This window comes from Pleuronectes platessa, chromosome 15 (genome assembly GCF_947347685.1).
Source record: "Pleuronectes platessa chromosome 15, fPlePla1.1, whole genome shotgun sequence".
Lineage (NCBI taxonomy): Eukaryota > Metazoa > Chordata > Actinopteri > Pleuronectiformes > Pleuronectidae > Pleuronectes > Pleuronectes platessa.
The window spans coordinates 13,019,243-13,036,363 of NC_070640.1; the positions used below are offsets into that span (position 1 = coordinate 13,019,243).

At 40.9% G+C, this 17,121-nt stretch overlaps 2 protein-coding genes across 4 annotated transcripts; one reads left to right on the plus strand and one right to left on the minus strand.

The window, feature by feature from the left end:
* The first annotated feature begins 457 nt into the window (after positions 1-457).
* Positions 458-9,366, plus strand: kif20a (kinesin family member 20A). 3 transcript variants are annotated; one of them, XR_008341929.1, is made up of 19 exons: positions 458-616; positions 1,798-1,974; positions 2,225-2,350; positions 2,492-2,611; positions 2,906-3,044; positions 3,144-3,319; positions 3,707-3,806; positions 4,331-4,543; positions 4,821-4,932; positions 5,028-5,102; positions 5,562-5,705; positions 5,784-5,952; positions 6,059-6,211; positions 6,460-6,599; positions 6,748-6,850; positions 7,021-7,210; positions 7,301-7,392; positions 7,487-7,954; positions 8,320-8,436. XR_008341929.1 is itself a non-coding variant. In XM_053442188.1 (19 exons), exons 2-19 carry the CDS (start codon positions 1,807-1,809, stop codon positions 8,695-8,697), a joined length of 2,736 nt encoding a protein of 911 aa, XP_053298163.1. In that variant the 5' UTR covers positions 458-616; positions 1,798-1,806; the 3' UTR covers positions 8,698-9,366. The 3 variants fall into 3 exon arrangements, 2 of the variants coding, with proteins under 2 accessions (XP_053298163.1, XP_053298164.1); XM_053442188.1 differs by having other exon boundaries at positions 7,487-7,624; positions 8,320-9,366; XM_053442189.1 differs by having other exon boundaries at positions 1,801-1,974; positions 7,487-7,624; positions 8,320-9,366.
* An 80-nt stretch (positions 9,367-9,446) lies between these two features.
* Positions 9,447-14,504, minus strand: cdc23 (CDC23 (cell division cycle 23, yeast, homolog)). The gene is made up of 16 exons (XM_053442190.1): positions 14,371-14,504; positions 13,944-14,016; positions 13,320-13,457; positions 13,143-13,185; positions 12,942-13,047; positions 12,712-12,844; positions 12,296-12,473; positions 12,100-12,197; positions 11,756-11,837; positions 11,287-11,440; positions 11,065-11,184; positions 10,870-10,945; positions 10,698-10,759; positions 10,429-10,507; positions 9,852-9,971; positions 9,447-9,749 (listed from the first exon to the last, which is right to left on the minus strand). Exons 1-16 carry the CDS (start codon positions 14,481-14,483, stop codon positions 9,597-9,599), a joined length of 1,728 nt encoding a protein of 575 aa, XP_053298165.1. The 5' UTR covers positions 14,484-14,504; the 3' UTR covers positions 9,447-9,596.
* Between the last annotated feature and the right edge of the window lie 2,617 nt (positions 14,505-17,121).

The following is a 17,121-nucleotide window of genomic DNA, read 5'->3' on the forward strand; positions in this document are numbered from 1 at the left end:
AAATAAAAAAAAAATGGTTATGGCAACTGCATTCCCTTTATACATGGTACTCACAGTCACATATATGTATTTGTAACTGTTTGATAGGTTTCATATATGTATGCAAGTTAATAGTCAACTAATGTTGTATTTCTATTATTCTTTTAACAATATGTACTTTGAATAAACATGAAAAGAGAGTCTCATAAGCTCCTACTTCCATCTTTCTTTCCATCCCCTTTTGAGAACTTCGTTAACACATTTTTACTTCCACACTAGGTAACACGTTCTGATTAAACTTCAGATTCATTTCCAACACGTGATAGGAACTCATGCGAGGCGTCTTGGTTTGAGTAGGGCGCAGTTTAAATAGCGCACCGTGTGAACCCGGGTTAGCCAATCAGGAAGGCAGAGAGCGCGGAGCTCTAGCCAATCGACGACTTGCCCTGCAGGGGAAGCGCATTGTTCAAAAACCAAACCCAGTCGGGTGAAGCTCAGCTGAGACTCAAACTCACGCGCAGTGCAGGATCTGATTCACAGGGACGGATTCAGTTCAACACTGTGTCTTCTCTTTCACTAACTTAGGAACATTTAGGAACAGGAAACCAGGCGCTCCTCGCACTTTGAAGGCTTCGAGGTAAGTGGATTCCACCTTCGCTACAGGCTAAACAACAATATAGCTGTTAGCTACCATAAAGCTGTAATCGCTGTATAATAACAACATATCGTGCTTGTATTCTGTCAGTGTTTGTTTAGTTCGGCTAAAGCTTCTCGTGTTCGCTCATTTACACCCTTTGTTTTACGTTTTCACGCTCTCAGTCCAGCGTTGAAACGTGTGACTCCTCTTTTCGTCATGTTTCCAGTAGCTGAGAGGAAGTTAGCCTGCACGCGTGAACGCGGTTGCATCTAAAGTGAAGTCTTTGCTTCAGCGTCATCGATGTTTCTGTTCATTTCAATTCTGAGAGACAAATGCAGCAAAGCTAAAAACCTGTCACGACAGGCTAGAGCCCCGCGGAACTATATACCTGAAGAACTGCTCGAGCAGGTACTGATTGACTGAGAAGGAAAACAAGGGCTTCTGTGTGCTCTCTCAGCTTGTGTCATGGCACACCCTTCATTTGGACTTATCCTCCCGTCCAGCGAAGTGCTGCCTGAAGACTGTTTGAGTTAAAACACTTCAAACCCATATCATTCGAATTTTTTTGTTTTTTTTAGATGATACGTGTTTTTCCTTCTCTCCTGTGAAACCACAGTTTCGATTGAGCTTTCAGAAAGACCCTGCTAACAGACTTGACTCTCGCTGAGATCCCCCTGTGTGTTGGTGGGAGAAACTTTTTCCATAAACACAAGAACAAAAAACAGTTCACCTTTAGCAAGATACGCAAAGAAGGACAAACTTCATGTCTGGGGGGGAAAAAGCCCAAATATTACATTGTTGAACGTTCATGTTCTTCAAGAGGTTTCTACTATCCCCAATCAGTTAACATTGAAGTCTTTTCTATTTAATGAAGTGACAACAGTTTCTACAATTATGTTTCCACTTACTCTAAGTGTATTGAGTCTTAATTGATAGGGAAAAGGTTGTTTTGATTTCAGCAGAAGGCTGCAGCATAATAATAAAGTTTTTTCCACTAAGTTTCATGAAACTCCATCCATTTGCTTCTGTGTAATCTTGCTTACAACAAACAAAAACACAGACAGACAGGGGGGAAAACATAACCTCCTTGGCAGATGTAAAAATGTGAAGGTGGTCTTAAAACTTCCCAAATGCACTGTGTGTTGTGATTACTGTCTCACTAATGTTCTGTTTTCTTGCAGCAGGTGAGCATGGCACTGTCTTTGTCCTCCCCGTGCGTGTGCCCCTTCGATGAGGAGGAGGAAATTGCCGTGTTCGAGTCGACGGCAGCAGAGTTCGGGGGCCTGGCACGACCACTCCATCCTGAGCTCTCTGTGATTTCCCCTGGCCTCGATCCCCGGCCGTCCATTTTAGAGCCGGTGAGTGTGGACTCTCTCTCTGCAATAGTCCCAATAATGTTTTCATTTAAAAAAAAAAAATGGTTTATTTACACATCACGTTTGTAAAACCTTCTTATTTAATGTTTTGAAATCTCAATTTTTTGTACTTTTACTCCACTGCCATTGTCAAGCCATTCACAGGCTCAATGAATGAGCACATCAAAAACAATACTTTATTTTCCTCCGTGTTAGAAAACTGCCATTTGATGTCTTAAATCTGTGTATCCAGAAACTCCCGGTGAAATCCGGATTGGTGAGACAAGGAAGTGGTGGTGAAGCAAATGCAGACAGGGTGAAGGTGTATCTGCGCATTCGACCTCTTACTGAGACGGAGAGAGAGAGGGGAGAAGAACAGGTGAGACTTTTCTACCGTCACACAATAACTGCAGCTATACTGCATGTGGAGTAAATGATATATTTGTATCTTTTTGTAAATAAAGTACATCCATTGTTTACGGTATGGTTCACTGTGCTAAATGTTCACTCTTCATCTCAGGGATGTGTGGCTGTCCAGGATGAAGAGACTCTGCTGCTCAAAGCTCCAAAGGAGTCTCAGAACATGAGGACTGCAGAGAGAGGAATCACCCAGAGCATGCACAAGTTCAGTTTCTCTAAGGTACACCTGTGCTCTGTGTTTATACAATGCACATAACACCTGCTGTCGAGATTATACAGATTTTGTTTTTAAAGGAGAGAAATATTGGTGCTGGTGGGAGGATTACCTTTCCTAGGGCACAACAATAATCTAAACAGGTTTTTCATTAATGGCACTGAAAGCATTGATAGATAAATATGGGCTTATGAGTTTGAACAGCAACCAATGTCAGTAATTATCTAGGTGAATGTCTGTGTAATGTCAATGACCAATTTAATAGAGCACATTAAAAAAAATACTATCCCTCTTTCATAGATCTCTGGAGCAGAGACCACACAGCAGCAGTTCTATGAGAGCACGATGAAGAAGATGGTGAAAGACGTGCTTCAGGGAGAAAACAGACTCCTCTACACTTATGGTGTCACCAATTCTGGAAAGACGTACACCATTCAGGGTAAGATTTTATTTAGTTAACTAATAAAGCCCAGGGTTGGTAACAGTGTTAGTGTTTACAGCTCTATAAAACAATGTTTGTTTGTACTTTGACTTACAGGCAGTGGTCGAGACTCAGGCCTCCTGCCCCGAGCTTTAGCGTCTCTCTTCAGGAAACTGCAGGGTCGCCTCTACGGTGCCATGGACCTGAAGCCTGTCATGTATCAGGATGTGAAACAGCTGGAACCCAGTGAGGTCAGGGTGGAGGAAATCCGCAGAAACTCTCTGCTCAAAGAGGTAAACTGAAGAAACGGTTAATGGTTCTTATGATATGAAACGAAACATGCAACTGTCAGAGAAAGTGTCTGTAGCTGATATGTATGATGACATATATGTGTTTAGTAATGTACTTCTCCCATAATCTTTGCATTGTCTCTTATTGAAAATTAAAGTGTTCAACATATCATCCTGATCTTTGGCATAGAAAATAAATTCCTACCTGTTCAACGTCGACTACACTTCAGTGGGCTCAGTTTTGATTGGTTTAAGCCTTAAAACAACTTCTTATTTATCTCTCTGTCAGAATGATATCTCATGTGTCACCCTAGCAGTTTGAAATCATTCAGGAGATCAGTATCTTTTTTCACAGTCAGGAGCTGATGTTCTCCCCTTGTGTGTTTTCAGGATGAGAGTTTGATTTCTCGTCGAGGTGGTACCACGACAAACGGGGACAGCGGTCTCGGAGGCCTCTCCTCTACTAGTCACATGGCTAGCCTGCTGGACGGTGAGGAGGGAGTGTGGAATATCATGTTGAACAAACCTCCAATTCACATCTGAGTCAAATTTAGAATGAATTTAAATTCACATTATAAACCAGCAACTGGCAGGGAGAACTAAATGTTTAAAAGGGTGGTCACACTTCAGTAAAGTCGATGTTGAAAATAGACTCACACAAGTGCAACATATCTTCTGCATGCAAGGACGGGATCACAAGCAATCCGTGGAAACAGGCAGTGAAAGTCCAACACATTCAGATAGAGGGAAGCAGATTTCCACCACCAAGTTTGTAGTTTGTCGTTTCTGCGATATGTTGTGTATCTGAGCAGCCTGGGTCACACACAGTTAACTAGATTAATCAAACATCAGATAATAATTAATAAAAAACAGTTAACCAGCAGGTTATGTGTGCAATCCTATTCTGATACTCTCAGGTCAGATCCTGAAAGCATTTATGTTTTGAAATTGTGGTCCGTTCATTATTTGTATGTTTTTGATGTCTCTGTAAAACGGATCTTTGACTCTCTGCAGACACAGACAGTGTGTGTCTGGAGCCCGACAGCCTTTCACACACTGGAGGGGACGACCTGGAGGAAGGCATGCATTTCTCTATTTGGGTTTCCTTCTATGAGATCTACAATGAGTTCCTCTACGATCTGCTGGATGTGTCGCCCTCCATGCATCCCAGGAAGAGAGCCACACTGCGGCTCAGCGACGACAAGCAGGGCAACCCTTATGTGAAAGGTAACGCTGACTCATTCACCTGAGCGATATGTACTTTAAATTGAATTATATATCAGATTAAACCTGGTGAAGCTCAAACCCATTATACAACTTCTTTCATCTGGTATATGTTACACAAGCAAGAAATGTGAAACAAAACCATGGAATAGATAAAAAAATCGATCTTATCGCAAATCTAAAATAACTATTTTGTATGATGTTAGTTTGTTAGCCTTGTTGTCACTTTGACTTTTCATCTGGCAAAAATTAAAGTTGTTTTCCCTTCTTGTTACGTCAGATCTCTCCTGGATCCAGGTCCGAACTGCTGAGGAAGCCTGGAGGATTCTGAGGGCCGGGCGTCGCAACCAGAGCTTCGCCAGCACTCACTTAAACCACAACTCCAGCCGCAGGTACATTGTGGTAACAGTTGACCCAAAAAACATTATTTTGATTTATTTTGTCAGACTTGTTCAACTCTCTAATCCTAAATGTATCACCTTCACAGCCACAGTATCTTCTCCATCCGTGTCCTGCACATCCGCCCAGAGGCCATTTCAGGCCAGACCATGCACATCAGCGAGTATGTCGCCCTATTTTTACTTATTCATATATACCTTCATTTTACAAGGTCTTTGCAGATATTAGAAATAATAGATTTTTAGCCTCCTTCAGAAATATGCTCAAATAAATAAATAAAAATCCAAGTGAAAACACTTTAAGTCTTCTAGCCTGCCACAGGGGCTATCATTAGTTATAGAAATGTTTTTATGTCCCTAGCGTCCAAAAAAATCTACCACTCTTACTAATGTTTGTACTTATGTGTCAAATTTACCTTTTAATTAATTATTGTAGCACTGACAAAAAACGACATTAATAGACTTGTGAAATAAATGACTACAGGTCTTTTCAGTGTTTTTATAAATAGCTTTCTATGTGGTATTACAATGTCTAGAAGTATTGAATTTGTGAACCCTGCAGATATCCTGATTTCACTTCTGGTCTATAAAGATGATGAAACAGTGCTCTGTCTCCTCTTTAGACTGACCGTGTGCGATCTGGCCGGGTCTGAACGCTGTAAAGAGCAGCGCAACGGAGAGAGGATGAAGGAGGCCAACAACATCAACACCTCCCTTTTAACACTGGGACGCTGTATTGCTGCTCTGAGGAACAACCAGAACAACAAGTACGTGCTTGACCTCGACTTAGAAACGTTCTGTGGTGTTGATGTGGTACAGATGGATCATGCTCTCTGCCTACACAGATCCCGGCCTCCTCAAGTGGTGCCCTTCAGGGACAGTAAACTGACCCGGGTGCTGCAGGGTTTCTTCTGTGGTCGAGGAAGCTCCAGCATGGTGGTCAACATCAACCCGTGTGCCTCCATCTACGACGAGACCCTCCAGGCCCTCAAATTCTCTGCCATCGCTACCCAAGTAGGAAACACTCTTGTTTAGCTAACTTCTGTGATTTTTATCTTTTAGGACAGAGTTGATAATAAGACCAAAGACAAATGAAAATATGCATTATATATAATTTCAGCTGGTTCACGGCCCATCCACAAAGACCAGGGTGGCCTACATACTGTCTCTGCTGCGCGAGCCGACAGGACATGGTAACGACAGCACGGTGCTGGAAACGGATGAGGATGAGAGTGATGCCGAAGATGGAGATATCACCATGTTAAATACTGAGGTAACATCCTCTGTCTTTGTAAAAGGGAGCTCAATATGTATTAGCCCCACAAGCGCTTTATAAAACCGATTTTCTTTACAATACTTAATTTCATTTAATTAATTAACAAAATAATCAAGATATTACTAAATTATTACTACATGATGCCTTTGATATCAACTAAAAAGAGAAATTACGCACTGAGTGTGTAGAAGGCACGTTTTCAGGAAATGGCCACTGTTTCTAAAAGCTGACTCTACCTTATTTAGGCTTTACTTCAGGCCATTGATGTTCTGAAGCGGGAGGTGCAGCGCCAGCGGGAGGAGAAAGAGGCTCTTGAAGCAAATGTGAGGGAGCAGGTGGTCTCCGAGATGATGGAGGTCATCACTGGGATGCAGGATGGATTCAGGTGAGTGAGCATGTTTGGGTATAACCCCCCCCTCACGTTCTGTTCCTGTCAAAATGCCAGTTTAAGTTTTCAGGGAGCATTTTTAACAACTATTTCTAACAATGTTTTAAATATAGATATTCAGTTTTGATGTCTTTTTATCTTATAGTGAGACCATGGAGGCAGAAACAGCTCTGATTGAAGAGCGGTACGAGGACAAGATCACTAACCTGCAGAAGCATTTGAAGAAATTCTACAGTGAGGAGCTGCAGGTGAGAGACTACGTGATGAGCTCATTGCAGTTTCCGTCAATGTTTTCGATTCACACAATCAGTCAAATCTGCACTTTACTGAAATATTTCCTGAATGCATTGTTTCTAATACTGTATCTGTGCAGTAAGATGTATGTGCTATAAATGTTCCTTTGAATCGTTTCTCTAAGGAGCGTGACCAGGCCATTGAAGCTTTGACTGAGGCCCTGGAAAAATACAGGGAAAGTGGATCAGTGTCCATGCTGGTGCCAGAGGAAGAGGGGCCTCGGCGTTCTCGGCGCCTCACCACTCAGAAAGAACCCGGCAAGCTGCAGGCCGACTTCGACCAGTGCCGCGCTGAGCTGTTCGCCAAGACACAAGGTAGATTCTGACTGGAGGCCTGCTCGGATTATGTGTCGGTGTTAGAAGTGGTGATGGTAATTCACTGTCTTGTTCTGTTTGCTGATGCAGAGTTGACAAAGCTTAAGATGCAGCTGGAAGTGCCGGGCGCATCAGGGACCCTCACCAGTGCCGCTGACCGCAAGCTCGAGGAGGGTCAGCGGGTCAGTCACCAACACGGATGCAATTTTTGTTGTGCTCCGTTGGAGTCTAAACCTTTTTATATAGAGTATAAAAATTCTGACTCTTTCCAAATAGAACCTGCGTCAGCTGCGTCTGGATTTGCAGAGGCTGGGGGTGGACCTCCAGTCTGCTGAACGAGCCTGCTGTCGCAACACAGGGGGGGAGCGACTGCGTCAGATGTTAAATGCTACAGAGGAGACCCTCGCCAAACAGGTAAAACCACACATGCATGGTACAATACTGTATATTGTTATTTCTGCTATAGTATAAGCAAATTTGATAGGGTGTTCTGTTGGAGGAAAAAATCATTAACTTAAACGATGAAGCTCTTAAACTGACATTCATTATTTTGTTGGTCATACTTTAAATTACACCAAGCTTAAACTGAATAATACAATCAAATGTCTCACTTATCATTTTAGTGTAATAAGATCAGTCTCATATTGTCATTATTAAAAATCTTTCTTTTTACCTCAAACATAAAGTAAAAGTAGGTGAAGCTGAGCTGAGCCCAACATACTGTTGTCCCTGTAACGACAGCATGTAAGTTTCCCTTAGCGCAGTTTGGACAATAATTACATTTCTCCTTCCGTTGATTCTGATCATGGATGCTCTCTTAAGATAACCTGTAATTCAAAGTGATATTTAAGCGGCCTCTTCTTGAAGTGCAACTCTCAATTTGAAATACTTTGTTTTTCTCTCCCTCTCCTCTCTTCATTAACAATCGTGATGCACAGCCAGCTTTTAAACTAAATTAGGATTTATAACATCTGCACCAGGTGAAAACTGCAAAAGCATGTTCAAGAGCTGCGTTATGCCTCACCCTCTGTCACCTCACCTCCAACCCTACCCTTCACCTTCACCTCCTCCGTGGCCTCGTCTAACCCTTTTCACTGACTCCTTCTTAGGACCAGATCATGGCGGAGCTGCAGAACAGCCTGACGCTGGTCAAAGCCGACTTGAGGCGGAAGGCGGACACCCTGGCCCAGATTCACACAATCCAGCCCCAGCTGCCCCTGTGTGGCTTTTCTCCCTCCCCTGCACCAGGATCCTGTAAGAGGAAGGGCTGCGGGGCCACTGTAGCATCTAATGCTGAGAACCGACCTCCCCAGAAACGACCATTTTTCCAGTCCCTGTTCCCGACACGCACCCCAACACGTAAATACAACACTCGGGCTGGTGAGGAGGGAAACGTCACCCCCTACTCGCGGATCTTGCGGTCTCGTCAGCAATCGCCACCTCCCAGCCCCGCCCCCACCCCTCGTAGTCTCAGGGGGAAGTACTGAGCTCACTGAAGGCTCAGGAAATCATATTTTTTTATATTCTGCAAGTCATACCTGCTGGTAACTTTATAGTAGTTTTATATTGTTTTTATATATACTCACTTTGCAGTGCAGTTACCTCACTGTTATGCCAAATACAGTTATAATGTTCATGCCAGTGCTTTAAATAAGGTTGCAGTAGAGTCCCTAGGCAATGGAGGTTTTCATGAGCAGTGTGATAGTTGTGGACTGTATGGTGATAGAACATTGGTGGAATTTGTCTTCTCTGCCCCTGAAATTCCTCCACATGCCTTTACTATGAGTATATTTCAGTTTTCACATTAAAATTAGTTAATTTATTAGTCTGGGAAAAAAATATTTGGTCAAGAATTTGTTCCCTGACAGTTTTAATTTGAAATTTTCACTGTATTCAAATCTACTGTAAACTCACTGCAGTGTTTGTCTACAAAAAAAACAAGTGTTTGCATAGCTGAGATTTATTTACACTATATACATATATACAGTGTTGAGGCGTTGACATGTGACTGAAAGTCAAAGCATGAAGCGTTTGTGTGTGTTCTTGTTCTACATGTCGTTTATGTAAATATTTCCAAGTGTCTCTTTTCCCTCCGTGTCTGTGATGGACCTTTTTTTCCCTCCATCATTACCAAGGCAATAAATGTTACAAAAATTGCCTGTGTCTTTAAAAATCTGTTCAAAAAGTCCACAGTCTGTCACCTGCATTGATTTACAGAAGTGATCAGGATTGCAAATTGTACAAACAAAAGCATTTTTAATGCCATAAACAATTTTGTATACAAACACAGGAAAATCCAAGCAACAGTCCATCAACCCTGTCAAAGTTTCATGTCACAGGTTTCACAAATTGTCTGTTTCAAGGTCAGTGAAGAGTAGGGTGGGGGTCAAGGTGTGAAGGAGATGAGGTTCAGAGGAGACACCCTCCTGACTGGAGTGTTGTTGTTCGAGAGCGGTGCAAACAGATCCGCTGAGGGCGTCTCGATCTGATCTCGGACCTGTGAGATCTGCCTCAACAAAGCTTTTCCCTCTTCACGTGCCTACAGACAAGAGTGACCATCAACACCAGTTAGTGTGTTACTGCTATTTACTACAACTACAGCTATGATAGGGATCAGCTCAGATTATACAGGTACACTTACATCATTGTAGTCACAGCAGCGCTGAGCACAGAGAGAAGCTTCATCGTAGAGCTTGTTCTTGAAATAGTATTGACCAAGGTACCGTAGGGCTGTGCTCACCTCGAGGTGCTCCAGTTGTTCCTGTCGTGACAAGATTTTATTTGAATTAGATTGCATCCAATCAAATACAGTACATGGCATAAAATATGGGGACATGTGGATATTACATTTGTCATAATTTATTACTGCTAAAAAGGGTTTTAATCTGCTGCTATGACATGCTCAACTTTTATGGGAAAATGTTCACAAAAGTTTTGGATCATGTAAACAAGGATGTACCTGTTCAAATTTATCCTGATGGGGTTGAGCTAATAACTACTGTCTTAGCTAGTTCTTCCAAACCAAACAACCATTTTAATGGGCCTGGCTTTTTGCAGAGAAAATGTGATTCTGAAACAGGAAATGTCAGTTCCCCTAAACTACTAGCACTAAGTTGAAAGCAAATTAGTGTCTAAAATATCTCTGTATGCTGATGAATTAATAATTTCTTTACTCCAACTATGTTTGTGCATATGTATTCAGACTTTCAAGTGCTTACCCCACAGTAGAAAATATCTTGGATGTAAAGCATGTAACACTGGGCCGCATCATCAGACTCATTCAGCTGTTCATGGAGCCTAATCAAGGAATAAGACATATAGATTTAGCACCTGTTTCTCAACAAAACAAATGTTGACAGGGAAAATGCTACAGATTGGATTTTCAATTTGTGCTCAAACAAAGAAAATGTGATGTCAGCTCCTTTTTGTTTAAACCACAATCTGTTTCACAGATGTTTCTTTAATCGTTAAACTCAGTTGCACTTACTTTGCTAATTTGAGGAGAGCCATTTTCTCTACATCTCCAACAGAGTACGCCCTCCAGTAACACTAAACAAATACATGTAATAAAATATGTCATGTCATAAATCAAGCAAGTCAGAAACATTAATGAATTTATCACATAAACCAGGGGGCATTCAAAGTTACAACATACAAACCTTCTTGCCTTCCACTTGCTGTGACAGTTTTTCGTAGCTTTCACCCAGCGCAACTAACATGCGGGAGTCATTAGGCCTACAACAGAGCATTACGGTATGTCAAAGCAAATAACATTTATGAATGATCCACGTATTGTTACAATGTTCAATTTACTGAAAAATCATTATCTCAATCCTCTTAGAAAAAATCCATACCTGAGCTGGTGAGCCTTTCGATAATAGTACAAACAGTAAAAGGGCATCTTGAGGATCTCATACGTCTGACCCAAGCCATACCAGGCACGGTAGTCACGCTTATTCACTTCAATAGCATGCCTGTGGAATGTAAAAAAATATTAAACATGAAACGATGTCAATTCAGATGTTCTGGAACCAACTGCATAATTAGAAGCTCTACAAATAAGTACAAACTCTGACCTGTAGGCCTGAATGGCGGCTGAAGTGTTCTTCATTTCCATGTATTCATGGCCCATGAGAGTCCAGGCCCCGAGGCAGCGAGGGTTCAGCTTAAGAGCCCGCTGGAAGTACAGGGCTGCTTTCTCATGCTGAGAGCGTAAGCTGTAATAGTTACCTGTGGAGGAGACATGTGATTTATGTGGTTGATAATCCTGAAGAATAATAAAAACTTGAACTGTTTTTAATTAGTGAAAACCTTTTTCTAAGTCTACTTTAGTTTTAATAATTTATAAGTAGATATACATTTCTGAAAAATAGAACACAAGAATCTTGTATCATCAATTGTCAAACTCTACATGTTTAATATTTTAAAGATAAATAAAAAACATTGATTTAAATTATAATACTGTTTCCAGATGAAGTGGATTCAACAAATCATCCCTTATCTTTAGTGAACAGAGGTTTTTGATCTGATTGACTCGATGCTTACCGATGACACAGCAAGTCTCCACTCGGTACTTGTCGATCTCCACCAGGTTGTGGGCCAGGTAGCTCAACTCTGGCTTCATGCTCTGTGGAAAAGATCATTATCATCAGGAAAATAAGAAATTTCTTTCAATAGGGCCCCTTTCTCTCAGATCATCTACGCACTCCTGATGTAACTTAAAGGTCAAACAAAAACATAATAATGTTATAGTATACCCTTCTGTCAGGAAGCATCTGTCCTACTCAAGGGTGATATTATCTGGACTGTAACCACCGCGTCAAACAGGAGAGGGAAAACATCAAAACACACTTCTTCACAGGGTACCACATTACAAGCCGTGAACTCACCTTAACATAGAGCAGGTTGGAGAATGTGTCCATGTTGTCAATGCGATATGGATCTTGGTCCCGCAACTCGTTGAAAAGAGCCAAAGCTTGGTCAATATCTGGAATGAAAGACGGCAGAGTGCTGTAAGACTTAAACTTGCCTCAATAACATGGTTCTGACGGCCTTGAGTCCTATTAGACAGGTGGAAAGTTGAACCTCTGATGTTGTGGTAGGCCACAGCGATCTGGGAGATGATGTAGGTGCTCTTAGAAAATCCAGCCTCAATGAGGTTTTGGTATTTCTGTAATGCTTCTTTGATCATCTGCAGCTCTGTGTACATGTGGGCCATGAAGAAGTCTTTGGTCCAACAATCCGGCAGAGACAGTGACTTCAGCTTTGGAGAAAATCAAAGGAAAGAGCAAGTTGGTGGGCATCATCTCACTCCCTTTATATTACCCGACACTGTTCACGCTCTCGGTTTGGATATGTAAAGTTTTGCTTAAACGCAATGAGGCTGTGTTTTGAGGACTTATTTGGGGGTGTCAATGATTAGTAATGGACTGTGCATATGAAATCAATGACAAAATGATATGTTCAATGTCTAAAATTGTGTAAAAACAAGCTGTAGTTACCATTTCAATATTGGTGACAAGGTTACTGAGCTCCAGCCAGGCTCCCCAGTGAAGAGGAAGTGCATGAATTGCCTCAACAAACACTTCGACAGCCTCCTTTAGCAGATCCAGCTTTCGTAGCACCACCCCATACCTGCCATACATTCACATATTAATGCACACATAACAGAGCTAATCAGAAGTATACAATTTGGGGGAAACTGTGCAGAGTTTGCTGGAAATGTTCTTACAAGTACAAGGTGAAGCCGTCCAACTCTCCTGCATTGTGCTTCTTACTGAGCTCAACCCTCAGCTCTCGCAGGGCTTCATTGCGAACCTGACCCTTCTCCAGGGGGCCTGGAAACACGTTCAAAACACACAAACATTAGGTCTAGGAGGGGAAAAAAGCACCATCAATTCTTTTATGAGACCAAACGGAAAAAAGTCCTCACCCAGGCTATCCACCGTCTCATCGTCTTTCTTTTTTTCACCTGACTGAAGACAAAGGATACTTTTCAAAACGGTTCACATTTACTATAATAAACTAAAAGCATACCTGTGATGAAATGAAACCCGAAGATCTAAAGAATATCAATATGTTGGCATACCAGATATGTATAGAATCTTACCAGATAGCGAGAATACATATAAAGGAAATAGGCCTTCTGACTGCAGCAGCCTTTCAGGAAGTAAGCAGAACGGTCATACTCTTTCAGGTCAAAGTAGGATTTAGCCAGTGTAAGTGCATCCAGGTCTTGAGCATCATCCTGTATTTGGGATAAAAAAATGAACAAGAAAAGTCATCTTAATCATTTTAATGAGTCCGACCTGGTATTAACGTCCATCCTAGATCTGATCACAAATGGTCAGTTCAGCTCTGAATGCACCCATACGTGTCTGGTGACTTTTGAGATTCGATGTGAAGGACCACCTACCCAGCTGACGACCTCCCTTCAGGTTCACAATGACCAGAACATATTTCAACACTTGTCAGTCTTCATTCATACACTGATCACCACATGATTGACATTTAATTTTTGGGTAAAATCTTTCTTCTCAGCACTTTGAACGCTATTACTTAACTACAGCCACACCAATGAACAACTGGTTGTGGCTGATTAGTGTATGTGAATCCACACATGTACACGCAACGATATGATTTCCAGCTGTAAATCTACTTATTGGGTTTTATGTGATAGAATGGTAATAAATAAAAGGCAGAAAAGCCTTGGCCCCTGACAGTGTGTACACACCTCAGTGAAGGGAGCGGCTGGGGGTAACTCATCTTTAGGGAGAGGGTCCAGAGCAAAGGCCAACTCAGAAGCCCTGAAATGTAAACATGGGTTCAGCATTAGACACAACTATTATGCAGATGTAAAACACCATCACTATACATGTATATGGATACAGTTAGCAGCTGAGTTAAGCACTATTTTTCAACTGATGCCGCTCTAGCTCTGTGAACACAACACTTAGTCATTTAACGTCTCTTCTTAACTGAACTATACCGATAACAGGCTGTGTAGGATGTATTATGGAAACAGTATTAGCTACATTGATAAAAACGACACTTGTCAACAGCACGGCTAACCTAGCTAACAGGCAGCTAACAGTCCGTTATGGAGATAACAGAGCAGAGATACAGAAAGAGAGGGACACGTCGGTCTCAGTCGGTCTCACCACTTGCCGCTGTGCAGAAGTCCTCGTTCTTTACAAAGCGATATCACTGTTATTAGCTGTTTCTTGATTTGCACCAGGTCCCCAAACTCACAGCAGAGAGCCGCCATTTTCATATTTCAGCAAGCGAGCTTCTTATTGGATGGTTGGAAGCTACTAAGAGATATACCCGCCCACCGGGAGAGACATCACTTCCTTCCTCGCACTGACCGAATGAGCCATAGATCGTTCATTAAAAAAAGAGAAAGAAAAACCAGACACAGCAGTTTAATGTTTAAAATAAAATAAAATAAACTTGTTTTAATTTTTATTGATGATAGATATAGATAGATTGTATATATATATATATTATAAATAGATGAGAGATTTTTATGATTATTATAAATTTGTGAGGGGAATTAATTAAATGTGATGAGAGGTTGAAAACAAGGTGCAAATGTAAAAATATCAGCTGTTGTTATATTGTTACAGTTTGTTTTTACAATGTCAGTAAAATGTTTCACAGAATTTTTTTTTTGAACGCTTAGAGACTACTCTATAGTAATAGTAAGTTTAGTGATACATTTTTGTTTCCACATCTTTTTACTTTCTCACAAAAAATACCATTTCAAAGGATGATTCTGCTGATTTTATATGCTTTGATTAATATCAACAGATTCCACAAAAAAAACAAAAAACTAGTATTTGGTGAATTAATCAAGACAACGCTTTTGTTACAATATTGTTGTGTCCAACAGGAACAAATACATATCCCCTCAAAAATATAGATAATTTCTGGTGGTATCGATCATAGACTATATATAAAAGATCTTTTGAACTGATGACATCTTTAAGCACATTGTCAGAAACATCCACCAATATTAGTTTGTTAACATCACAAGTTAACAACAGGAACATATAAATGAATGGAATATTTGGGTTAGGGAGCGTTCGGCCCACCTGAAGCTTTTTACTTTTGTCGGTGACACAGAGTGAGTTCACCAGAGCAGAGAAAACAGTGGAAGATTTGAGCAGCTCACTAATCGTACCCGCTGGGAAAGTCTCCACTTAATTCCATCCATCTTAAATAGTCATCTAAACACTCTGAGCAAAAACAACAAAACATTCAGCAATTCATTTAAGAAATAATCTTTCAGTCTCTTTGCTGCAGGGAAACCTAATGAGCCCTACACTTTTATATAACTACATTCTTTGTAAACATGAACCAAAAAACAACAAAAAGTAATGGAACAAAACATTTGAAAGAGTTATAAATTACTTGATGAAAAAAAGATTTTAGGAGGGTCTACCTTCAATCAATATTCCTTCAAAACATTTTTGTTGGTAGACTCATTTCAGCCACAAGAGGTCAGAAGTGCACAAGTCACAGTCATTAATGCCATAATTTGTTCAAAAACTGAGAACATTATATCACTGTTACTGTAAGGTTATCCCTGAATTTGTTCTTGTTATAACTAAAAGTACAGGGTCAAAATTATGTTAAAAGTTAGAGCAATGATAACATATGTTCATTGTCCAATCAAATGAGTGTGATGGGGCTCTGGTGCAATCAGATCAGTTACGCTGAAGATGTTTGTGTGAATAGCCTTTGTTTGAATTTATTTTTGCATCCAGTACTAAAAACCCACAGTACCAGCTTCCCTTTCCTGATTTGAATAGTTCATTTCAGTTTATCCATCATATAGTAATGCAGATATGCAGCATTTGCATGGACAGGATTTCAAATCAAAGTCAATGCTGTTATTTGCAATCTTTTCTCAGACTACACTTTGATGCTCCTCAAACCTGATCTAATTGATCTGATTTGATGTAATTTGATATACATGTTGTAAATGTAATATAGACACTGTCATTGGTTCATGTGACTATAAACTTTGATTTGATTTTATTTGTACCTTGTTACAAAGAACAAATTTAAAGATAGAGACTTATATTGGATATGACAGAATACCCCATAGTGCTTTAAGGTTCCCACAATCGTTCAACCCTCCTACAAATATTAATGGCCAAAGCCTTGCTGATGATGTAAGTTTTTGTATTAGCACAGTCAGCCTGTGTTAATGCCTCAGAAAAGGCTCTTTTATGCTCTGCTAAACCCGGCCTGAGCATGTTCTGTTAATATCATCTGCATGAGCTTGCACCGAAACAGCACTAACTTATTTCATCAATATCCAACTCAGTAGTGAGCTATGAAGGAGCAGGAACATTATGACTCTTTCTTGTACCATAATGTGTCTTATTTGATTGCCTGCCCAGCTCCTGCCACTGGCCGCGGCGCTTGGCCCCGCTTCACTGGTGCAGAGCTGACACGGCTCATCATGTTCCTGTCTGTCAAGATCAGCAGCATCACTGCTGCTGGGACACCCACCACACTGCACTGAAGTACAAGCACAGCTTCTTTATGTATGATATTCAAACTCTCTCCAGATCACAGACCTCATTATAGATGAGGTCTGTTGTTGCATAATTCCTCAATAAAGCAACAAAACAAAAGGAAAGCAAGTGGGGAATGGAGGATCAATAGAGTCTCCATGAGCTTGGTTCATATTTTCACAAAATTTGCAGTGTTATTCAGGGAAGCTGAGGTGTCTATTATTGCCCCGGGTGCTCTCAAATATTTCATGAAAACCTAGCATGTGGCTCCAAAGCCTCTCAAGATGTGTTCCTGAATCCACTTCCATTAACCATCTGGAGAAACAAGGAGCACTGGTAGCCTTACATTCCCTGAGTGTTATTGTCTTGGCAACTAACAAA

Coding starts and splice junctions, on each gene's coding strand:
- cdc23 (XM_053442190.1), bottom strand. CDS start 14,483: ATGAAAATGGCGGCTCTCTGCTGTGAGTTTGGGGACCTGGTGCAAATC. Junction 13,458..13,943: donor CAGCCGCTCCCTTCACTGAG/GTGTGTACACAC, acceptor TCCCAAATACAG/GATGATGCTCAAGACCTGGA. Junction 9,972..10,428: donor AAGATATTTTCTACTGTGGG/GTAAGCACTTGA, acceptor TTGTCACGACAG/GAACAACTGGAGCACCTCGA.
- kif20a (XM_053442188.1), top strand. CDS start 1,807: ATGGCACTGTCTTTGTCCTCCCCGTGCGTGTGCCCCTTCGATGAGGAG. Junction 3,320..3,706: donor GAAACTCTCTGCTCAAAGAG/GTAAACTGAAGA, acceptor GTGTGTTTTCAG/GATGAGAGTTTGATTTCTCG. Junction 7,625..8,319: donor AGGAGACCCTCGCCAAACAG/GTAAAACCACAC, acceptor ACTCCTTCTTAG/GACCAGATCATGGCGGAGCT.